The sequence below is a fragment of the Haematobia irritans genome, chromosome 2 (assembly GCF_050003625.1).
Source record: "Haematobia irritans isolate KBUSLIRL chromosome 2, ASM5000362v1, whole genome shotgun sequence".
Lineage (NCBI taxonomy): Eukaryota > Metazoa > Arthropoda > Insecta > Diptera > Muscidae > Haematobia > Haematobia irritans.
The window spans coordinates 231,180,268-231,191,583 of record NC_134398.1 but is presented as its reverse complement, the minus strand read 5'-3'; the positions used below and the strand labels follow the sequence as shown (position 1 = coordinate 231,191,583).

At 36.1% G+C, this 11,316-nt stretch overlaps 1 protein-coding gene and 1 long non-coding RNA gene across 6 annotated transcripts; one reads left to right on the top strand and one right to left on the bottom strand.

Annotated features, from left to right (window-relative positions):
- Nucleotides 1-185: 185 nt before the first annotated feature.
- Ir68a (Ionotropic receptor 68a) lies at nt 186-10,931 on the bottom strand. Of its 5 annotated transcripts, none has more exons than XM_075297836.1 (7): nt 10,647-10,931; nt 5,033-5,292; nt 4,532-4,966; nt 2,097-2,230; nt 1,800-2,020; nt 994-1,737; nt 186-862 (listed from the first exon to the last, which is right to left on the bottom strand). In XM_075297836.1, exons 2-7 carry the CDS (start codon nt 5,125-5,127, stop codon nt 395-397), a joined length of 2,097 nt encoding a protein of 698 aa, XP_075153951.1. In that variant the 5' UTR covers nt 5,128-5,292; nt 10,647-10,931; the 3' UTR covers nt 186-394. The 5 variants fall into 5 exon arrangements, with proteins under 5 accessions (XP_075153951.1, XP_075153949.1, XP_075153950.1 ...); XM_075297834.1 differs by lacking the exon at nt 10,647-10,931 and adding an exon at nt 7,828-7,968; XM_075297835.1 differs by lacking the exon at nt 10,647-10,931 and adding an exon at nt 5,486-5,505.
- On the top strand, nt 8,544-10,094 carry LOC142227355 (uncharacterized). Its single transcript, XR_012719828.1, has 3 exons — nt 8,544-9,138; nt 9,224-9,606; nt 9,698-10,094. It is a non-coding gene; the product is annotated as an uncharacterized LOC142227355 (long non-coding RNA).
- Nucleotides 10,932-11,316: the final 385 nt, after the last annotated feature.

The window sequence follows — 11,316 nt, the reverse complement described above, 5'->3', positions numbered from 1 at the left end:
TTCAATTTCAGTTTTCATCCCATTTTGTTATAATTTAGAGCCTTATAATAAAAAAACTTAGTTTATTTAATTATGGTATTATAAAGAGACCACATTACATTTAATTTGTGTGTATTTCTTTTTTAACAGTAAAATATTGTAATGTACCTAAGAGACAAGAATTCCAAAAAAAAAACAACATTAAATTTCATTTCTCTATTTTATTTTCAATACGTATTTATGATAGATTCGAAGACAATTATTTAACTATACAACAGAAATAATTGTGTAAAAATATATGATATGCTTAAATACTATGGTTTTTTTCTGGGCCGTGGGATAATCTTAAAGATAATGCTACAAAAAAATGGGTATTTTGAGACCACTAAAGACATTTCCATAAAGTAAATCGTTTTTAATTAGCGGGAAACTTGCGTTTAAAGTTATAATATAACCTTGTATTGTATTTATCAAATAAGGGATGCCGCATTACAACTTTTCGATAATGATAATGTTCACAGGCCAGGGCTATACAGCCACAAAAATATCCAAATAAAAGCGGTACAAATGAACTCCAAAATTTATGCAAATCAATGATGGCCTCTGGTGATGATTGTTCTTCCTCTGGAAAATATTGCACAGCATCGTGTAACCATTTCGTTAGTAGTCCTCCCTCCATTAATCTTTGGATATATTTATCTATATGCGGTTTTAAGGCCGAATTTCTGGTTAAGCCTAAAGCGACAGGCATTCGAACTACACAGTCTCGCATCATGTGTACAATGTCAGCCTCATCGTTGGAAACAGCTGATACCAAGCGTAGATGTTGTAGAAAATATTGATTGTCATAATAGGCATATGAACCTTTGGCAATTTTTTCTGTCTGAGATTAAAGAAAATGGAATGGAAAAGTAAGCTTACTAAGTCTTCACCAATAAATTTTTGATGACGAAAATACATTTATGGACACAACAAATATTTAACTTGGTGCTCTTAATTTCATATTCAACTTACCACACCCGTGATGTCAACTAAAATATCAGTTTTGGTACCCAGCTCCTTGAGAATTCGATCGAAAGCATTCTCAAATAGTTTTTTGTTCTCCACCGATCCAACTGTCAATGTTAAACGACTCTGCAATAACTCATCCAAAGTGTCTATGGTTATTTTGGGTGCGGGGTTTGCCAAAATGGCCGTGAAGCTAGCCCGATAACTGGACGCTATTAATATACAATAGAGCCAATACCATCCTGTGAGAACTCTTAAAGGCCAATTCCTAGGTTCTTTGGGTAATCCAACATACATTAACATCGAGTAGGTAAATAGAATACAATTCGGAAAATTATCGAATATGTCTTCATTTCTATTGGCAACCGTCATTTGATTCAAGTAACGTCGAAATTTGACATCCTGGAACTGTTGATTCCAATAGGTGAGATTACCAGTTGATTTACGTTTTCGTAAGAGTACAAAAAATGTCTTGGAATTGAATTTGGACGATTTCTTCCCCATAAGGAAAGCATGGGCAAAGGAGAGTAAATAGAAGATCATGCCGACCAAGAACAACGAAAGCAGAACACCAGTCCACATACTTCCACTGAAGGGTTGTATAAAGGTCTTCCAGGAATTGTCTTGGGACGATTCTGGTGTTAGAAATGTGAGACATTCATAGCTATGGGGTCGACTGAAGTCCAAAACTGCACTGTAAGCGGTAAAGATATGTAAATCCCCAATAGCAATGGCGGCTGCATTGGAATGCTGTAAGAAAAAACGCTAAATTTAATAGGATTATGCAAAGAAATTCCATCACTATTTCTAACAATTTGGCCTATTAGACCACTGTAAGATCCATTTCGAAGCTTTGTACCCCATCGCTCCTTTTCACTATCGGGACTTTTATAGAAGTAAGGCTTGAAATCCATAACCTGGCCCAATGTCTGAACAATATCAATTTCCACACCACTATAAGATTTGCCACGTTGGTGATCTGGCTCAAAAACCATAGGAATATGGGGAAACACAGCCACGGGTAATGTATGTCCTTAAGAGAGCGAATATATAAATGGAGTTGGGAATTTTCAATATTTGTTGAGAATTTATAATTTGCTTTAACTTACCTCGAAGGTTTGATGATGTATTGGGAAATAAATCACGTTTCCGCAATTTTTTACCCGGTGACCACGTAACAAGTTGCTTTGTGACAACGAAGCCATTCAAAATATTTGGAAAAGCTATTGTAGACAGCTGGAAACTTTTAGAGAAATAGAAATATTAATAATCCGTGACCTGAGGAAATCTCTTCGCAAGGTTACTAAAAATCTACATCAAAAACTCAATCTTTGTTTTCTGAACAATTCGGTCAGTTATATTACCAGAGAAGGAATATTATTACCTCAAACAAAAATAATCTTCTTTTTGGAGTGTGAGTATTTTTATCGGAAAAATATTATTTTCTCACATAAACATAAAATTTTTGCCGAAGTCACACCCACAGAAGGAATATGATCACCTCAAACATGTTTTAAGAGCAAAATGTGATTTTTTGGTGGTGACCATGTAACATGGTTTTCGCAGCCATGTTATTTTATCGGAAATCATGTATCTGATTTCGGCAAGCAGGTTATATATGACGAGAAAATAATAACATGGTTGCGACAAACTTGTTATATGTTCACCGTCAAAACATAACATAATGCTCTTGATACATGTTTGAGGAAGCCACCGTGGTGCAATGGTTGCATACACAGGGTCGTGGGTTCGAACCCAGTTTCGGCCAAACACCAAAAAAAAAGTTTTTCAGCGGTGGAGTATCCCACCTCAGTAATGCTGGCGACATTTCTGAGTGTTTCAAAGCTTCTCTAAGTGGTTTCACTGCAATGTGGAACACCGTTCGGACTCGGCTATAAAAAGGAGGTGCCTATCACAATGGACTGAATAGTCTAAGTGAGCCTGAATTATCGGGCTGTCACTACACCTAACCTAACCTAACGTTGAGGTGATTACTATCCTTCTCTGGGCTCATCTACGTTCCCTGTCATAAATTTTTTCAAAAGCGGTGCAAAAGGTATATCCCCTTTCTCTGCCAAGATTTCAGACATTCAAATCTTTACCACGGGACTATGTCTTAAGTTCGACTCCGAAAAGTATAGTAAGGTTGAGATCCTATTCTCTTATTAATGGTAAAATATAGTAGGGAAGAACGCCCTACCCGATTAAATGTCGAGGTATCTATAACGAATTTCCTCCTTATACGTTGTCAAGAGGATTTTCACTAAGTCCAAACACGGAAAAACAAGTACCGCGTTTTTGTTTCTAAATCCCGCTCTGGCTAATATATAAATCGGATAAGTTAACGCGGTCCAGACTATAAGATTATGGCGACAACTTTTGGAGATTTTATTTAAAATAATGGCAATCCCTATGTATTTTCTATTGAAATTATTTTTAGCAGTGGTTCATATTCTCTTTTTTTAATTTTGTTATCATTCGACTACTACCACTCTACTATTAAAACGGAGGCTTAATCATTGAGCTAAACATATAATCGGGAGGAACTCCTATCCGATCGAATGTCGAGGTTCTCTATTTGTACTTTATACGTTGGCAAGGTGGAGCATTTCCCCAAGTCCGAATACGGAAAAACAACAAGTGCCGCGTTTTTGTTACGGAAACCGGCTCTGGCTAACCTGTAAGTCGAATAACTTAATGCGGTTCAAATTATTCAAATTATTTCTACAACTTTTTAGAGATTCTATTTACTGGATTTCGAATTTTATTTTACCCGTGATCAGAGAACGAAGCCGACCCATTTTTGTCGGCAGCGGCTGACTTTTTGCCTCCAGCAGTGGCTTGACGGCTAAGCCGATATAATTTTGTCTATTCGGTGGCGAACAATTATCCATTGTAAAATCAATTTGAAGTTATTCGAATTTTGTAAGATTAATTGTACAACCAATCTGACAATCAAATTTACATTTCATTAAAATTTTTTGAGCTAAATTATTGCAAAATTATTATGGCAACTTAATACTGATTGATTGTGGGTGGAAGGTTCAACTTTTTATTAGTTGGCGGCTAAATTTGAGTCGAGATGAGTCGACATATTCGCCGGCATCGACGCCGCCGGCGAATATGCATAAAATGGTCGGCGGTGGCTAAAATTGTCAGTGCGACTCGGCGGCTTCATTTTCTGCCTGTGATTAATTGTAAAATCCCAAAAAATGTGGTACAATACATCGAGAATCTCCGGTCATATTTTTCTACAACTTTTTGGAGATTTATTTAAAATAATGGCAACTCCTATGTTTTATTGAGATCATTGGATAGTCGGAGGTTATATGTCGAAAAATCAAGTACCCTGAATGACATAATCTCCTCCGCCAAAAAATACCCCAAATCGATGTGGAATACTTTTGGTTTTGTCTTCTTTGAATCAATTTTTATTCCATATTTTTGGGGGCATTCCATGGAATCCTTCTCAATCACACATTTCTTGTTATCAATTTTCGTATTAACTTCAACCACTGTTTAAAATGTTTCTCCATTCACTTACCTATCATTCAGCATGGGCTTTATGAATACGGACGATATCATATTGGACCAAATATGCAACATATCTTCCGATATCAATCGGTCATCGTATATGAAAACAAATTTGCGCTTTGTATTCAAGACTCGATATTTCTCCAAAAATATGAGTAAACGTTTCACTTGCATTCCATTGAGAAGTGTTATGAAATGTAGGTCACAATTTAGACTTTTTATTTGTTTCAATACACGCACCGTCTGATAATGTGGTGCCATCAAATCTTCCGATTCGCTGATTTTTAAGTAGAAATTTGGTATTGGTTGACGGGGATATTGGAAGAAATATTTGTTGTAAATTGGGTCATGCCATTGGTCTGTCATAATCATAAAGCAACGATCCACACCGGATATTGCCGTAAACCGAGCCAAGAGCAAACGCAAAGAATTCAAATATTCGCTACTGCAATGGATATTTATATGAATTTCAACATTCGAATATATTCTATTATATTGAAGTACAATCCACCTTTTATTGGTATCCATAAACGATTTGGCATGAATGAAATTCTCTGAGAGAATACACCAACGCAATAGAAATAAATAAATGCGTGATAAATGCATTGTTGAAGGACCAATTACTACTACTGCGAGAGCCTTTTCCACATTCTGTTGAAGTGCTTCCTTTTGCTTTGCCCATATCGTCGTTTGAAGTGACACTTTCAATTAAACTTTTCGTTGACCTATGTTGACCATAATTATCAAGCCGATTGAACTTCAGAATGTTAGCTAACATGAAGATGTAAATAAAATAAAAGTTAACATAAACATAAGCTAAAGTATTTTATATTAGAGGGGGTAAGGCGGGTAGGCTAGAAAAATAATTCTGCTACAAAGCTTAAAACATTCAAATCAAATTTTTAAATTCCCAGTGATTGGTCCGTTAAGTGATTCCCAGTCGAAAGCTGGCTTGTTTGTTTACCTGTTGCAATTGAATGGTGCCTTTTGTCAAAGGTAGTCATTACTCAGACGTAAGTTGGAATTTATCAAGTCGCTTGTTTCAGTTTTACATTTGCTCACTCACTCGCTACATGTGAAATAATTAAAGACCCATTTCACTTTCTATTGGTACATCTTCGTCTACTGTTGCACCACCATTAGCGTCACCATTTCTATACCATATCGGAATGTTTTCTATGCAACATTTGTATCGCCTTCTCTTGACGACATTGTATAATTGATTGTAAAACGTTGTTTAAATTACATATTAATCTATAATAAATTTTTGTCACGGGATGGATTTTCCAAACAAATGATGAACAGAGTTTTTTTTGGAAAATCGACCCATTCAAAAACATTTTAAAGTTATTTTCCAATCATAAAAACTGTTTTATTTGAGATCATACATATTTGTTGATAATGATGCCTTTTTCAACAGTTAAAAAATATTTTGTGTTAGATCATAACATTTTCATATTTCTTTAGTATAAAGAAAAATCTTTTTAAACGAGATTATAACAGCTTTTATTATGATCACATTAGTTTGATTGGACAATCATGTGTTTTCTACGCGTGTGAAAAGAAGTCCCCAAATACCCAACGTAGGGTCTAGCCAATTGAAAAGAATCAAAACCAGTAGTAAGTCTTCAAGTTTATTTCATAATCAAAGAAACCTAATCCAAGAACTCCCTAAATAAATAAAAACATTTTTCATTGAATAATTTCGATAAGTAGTTTCAATTTTATGTTGCTATAGCAGAGACAAGAGAACATCACAAGGAATGTAACATAGTATTTGACACCACTTATAGGTACATGTTTAAAAGATCTGAGTACTCAGAAACTCATTCTTCGCTTAAAATATCGTGGACCGGAACACATCTGGTCCTTTTTGCCGTTACAATAACGATGTAATCAAAACTAGACGATTCTTAAATTTAAATATAAAAACCCTGGTGTAAAGCAAAAGCATTATGCACCAGATACATTTCCAACCGTTAATAAACCTTCTTCAATGGATTGAATGCAATAAACAATTTTTCCCCCTGACAACAAAATTAAGCCTGAAATTCCTAAACCAAAAAAAAAAAACTTTATCTAGATGGTATGCCTTGTCTGGTGGGTTTGTTAGTTATTTAGCTTTTTGCTGGTGGTTTATTGGATTGCTCGCTATCTACCTAACAGCCTTGCATCATACGCTAATTGCAATAATTGTCTTCTTTGTATTCTCTTTTTAGGTTTTTGCTGATGTCTGTAGGTCTTTTGGATATAGACTATGTTCATGCATCCCGACAGACGACATAATGGTTTCCAGAGAAGTACTTTGAGAAGGGTTTTTTTCTCCCCCGAAAAGATACCCTTAGGCCATTGAAAAGGAGTGGAGTTTTTTGCCACACACACAAACCACACAGCGATAATAAATGGTAACACAACGACTGACAATGTCCGCCGTTACCAACACAAACAAAATTAATGGAAATTTGATTGTGAGTGCAAACGCAACTGCAGCAGGAACGACTGCAACATCCTCCTCATCGTCTAGTAAAACCTTTTCGCATAATTCTAACCCCCACCCGAGTCATCAACATATTCACCAACCTTCTCCCAATAGCCTGCAGCATTCACAGCAGCAGCACAATCATCAACAGCATAGCACAAACTTGAAGGCATCATCTTCGTCGACAACGTCAAACGGCATAAGTAAATTGCAGGCACCGCAACATCATCAAAGGCGATCTTTCATACCCTCAGCAACATTACAGCAGCACCAACATCAGCAACATAATATAACGGTTGCGACATCGACAGGATCTACGTCTGCCATTGCAAATACCCAACCACCCCAAGGGAATCAATTACAAACGGTAGCCACAATACATCAACCGTCCGCCGCCATTCAGTCGTTGGCGAGTAAAACACAAACGCATACAACGGCTTCTGGAACTGGGTCTGGTGGCGCCATCAGTACTACGGCCGCCGCTAATAACGAACAATTAACGAATCCCGCCAATAGGAGAAGTTTTTACCATTTGCAATCCCTTAAATCGTCGAGCCATCTAAAGGCTCCAGCCCACTCAATACCACCTCGTTATCAACCTCCACCGCAACCGAACAACAACATCGTCCAATCGCAGCCACAGCATACGGGAATATTAAAAAATTTGAATTCTCAAAGATTAAGCAACGGTAACGGAAATAATTCCGCCATTTCCGCCCCAACTAGTTCCGCCGCCTATCCAACATATTTTTCCGATCCCTCACAGAGTAACAACCTAAATTTAAAGTACCCACCCGAAATACCACAGCTCTCGAGCGTTTACATACCAGAATCTTTAAAAAATCCTTCGAGTGCCTCACGGTATCTACAACAAAAACATCAAAACGGTGGTAACCAATCCCATTTACAGCAACGTTTGAGAAATATTCAGCAAAACGGTGGAACCACAAACGGTATCCATAACAATCATCTGAACAGCCATCATACATCGTCAACGGGGGAAACACAACTACAACAGCAACAACAGGATATGTTAAAATTTGTACGTAAATCGGATCAAGATCATCCTTCGCCAAATGCCTCGGTTACATCCAGTGGAACTGGTGGTGGTATCCCCTCACTGTATTATCGATATGCAAACGATCACTGATTTGATTTGCAAATAAACCACCTTGCTGGCGATTACGGCATAAACCTGAAAGTCAGACCAATTCTGACTTTAAATTCCAATACCAGAAATTCTTTTTACATATTCATGGATACGTCGTCATTGCTGTAATCATGTTCTTGGAATACAAATTAATTAATTAAATCCATGGTGCAGCACTTTCAAAGTCGTCAGTATTCACTCAATTATTCTTTTCTGTCTACGTTAAATGTCAGTGGGAAAATTTACTTAGGCCGAATGTATTTGCTTTATGACTTTTGATTACTTGACTTTTTCTCTTTTCTCCTTCCACTTCGCGCTTTTTCGTGTTACCACACTTTTGCAACGAGACTGTAAAAATTTTCTCAATGGTGAAAATTTAAAATCACCTTTCTGTACGCCAAAATTTGGCATCTGTACGCCAAAATTTGGCGTACAGAAAGGTGATTTTAAATTTTCACCATTGACCACAAAATAAATTTTCACCATTGACCAATTTTTCATTTCTAAAGGCCGGTACTATGTTCATTCTTGCGAAAAATTTTTATGGAAACCATTATTTCGCACATAGAAATCGGCGTTTTTTAGGTAGCTTGGAGCGCTATTTTATAGGGAGCGATATTGGATTAAGTTGGTGGTTGTTGCTTGTTTTTACAAAATAACATTTTATTTTTCCTTGGGCAATTGATCTGCTATTCCTTTGATCCTTTGTATAGTTTCGGAACAAAAATATGGTCCGTGTTTGATTTATAAACCCGCACAAATAGTTTTTAATTAATAAATTATTTCTTAATTCACATTGCAAATGGCGCCGTGCTATAAACGTCAGTTTTTCAACACGAAAAAAACAAAGTAACACAAATGGAAAAAATTTCGCAAATTTTTCGCATTTTTTGGTTTTGTATGGAGTTTCAACGCGAAAACCGAACAGAGTACCTGCCTTTATATAATATATTATTATATGGTTCGGAATTAAGCCATAACTTAGGTGGTGAGTGCTAAATAATATAAGTGCATATATATGGAAGCTATATCGCAATATCTAAATCTGAACCGATTTCTTCCAAAATCAATAGGGTTCTATTCTGACCCAAATTAGGAACAAGTGCCAAATTTGAAGGCGATTGACATTGCGATTGCGACTTTGATCACAACAATGTGTGACTGACATGAATGTTTAGGAAAATTGGTGTCATTTTTACAAGATTTCGGCTAAGCTAAGGAGATTTTGCAAGGAAAATGTTGACCATTTTTGTCGAAATCGGAAAAACATATATTTGGAAGTTATATTTAAATCTGAACCGATTTCAACCAACTTTGGCAGGCAAAAATTCAACCAAATCGGAGAAAAAAAATATATATGGGAGCTATATCTAAATTTTCCCCAGTCAACAGAAATCCACAGAGAAGTCAATTTGTACAGGTACACTGAAAAGATTTTGTGAAGCGGAGAATACAAGTAAGGATTCTTTTAAGAAACAATTCTCTTTTAAATTTGTAATCTGTAAATTTTTTAATCTGTAATCCTGGACTGGCGCTGCTGTGTAAAGGTGAAGGTGACTACAAGCAGTTCCGGGACAGGAGTTTTATACGGCAAAAGGAAGGGGAAAGGTAGCAGATATTTTCAAGCACATAAAACTGTCAAAGTTCACAAAGAAATATCTGGATTGGCAAGCCATCTGTACCTGTGGCTTGAAAAGCAGCATTTTCATAGCTTCCGGGACTGTCAACCAAGAAATTTACGTGAAAGAGTGTTTGAATAAACGTCTGCAGCCTTTCCTGAAGAAACACGGTTGTTCCGTACTGTTTTGGCCGGATTTGGCATCTTTCCATTACGGTAAAAAGGCCATGGAGTGGTACGCCGCCAACAACGTGCAGGTGGTTCCCAAGGACAAGAGCTCCGCCCAATTGAGAAATACTGGGCTATTGTCAAGCGGAACCTAAAGAAGACCAAAAAAACTGCTAAGGACGAGAAGCAGTTCAAGGCAAACTGGCTTTCTGCGGCGAAGAAGGTGGACAAGGTGGCTGTACAAAATCTGATGGCAGGTGTCAAGCGTGAGGCCCGGCAATTCGGATTTAGAAAAGCGAAAGCCTAACTGAATATTTTTCCTGAATTTTATACTAATTGAACTTGAAAAAGAAATTTAATTTGATTTTTTAAATAAACGATTTCACCGATTTACACGCGTTTTTCCTTGTTCAAATTTTGACCGTATCACCCTTTATCAAGAGCAACATAGATGATATAGGCTAAAATGAAGTGAACAATAGATCATACGAATAGAATCATTTATAAACAAATGTTTATAAATACCAATAAAATAGGTTTAGTTTATCCACAACCAGACCTGACGAAACTGTTAGGATCTAAAGAGGCCATACATTTCACACATATTTTACTCGAGAAAATTATTTAATTTAGTTCCATGTCATTTATTCAATATTATTAATTTTGCACGAATTTATTTGTGGGCAGTACGATTTTGTTATGACACTCACTGTATGCATTTTCACCGATTATGTTTTCTGATTTACTAAAAATCGCGATTTTGCCATTCGCAGTATAGAGAGCAACACAATAATCTCACAAAGACGAATCCGAATCATTAACATTGAGCTCCGTTCGTCGTATGGAAGCTCATTAAGATGCTTTTGATCAATGTAAAATACAGCATAACGTAGAGCCTTGTTATTCTTCCCGTATCACCAACCAAATTTGGCATCGAAATTAAATCAACTGAACATTTTGAAATGCCTCCCTGAAATTCAATCTAATATCGAAGCGTATTATGTCGTGACTTGATTGTATTTCGTGTATTTTGAATGTGAATACTGCCGTGCTAAAGATTATCGAATATAGAAATTAGTTTTTATTTTTTTATAAACAATAAAAATTCTATCTTTGTGCTTCTTGGTATTTAATAATACATAATTAAAGAAATAATAGTAATAATAATATGATTATAGCACTGTCATCATATAGAATATTTAATTATTCCCTTCAACGGTGTCCGCTCTCGATTTTAATGACATACAGACAGACACACTATCTTTGTCATTCCATTTGTAACACATCGAAATATCAGTCTCAGACTCATAAAAAATTTATTATTAGAATTATTAGAAAAATTTATACATTTATACATATTTATACAAAAAAATATATATT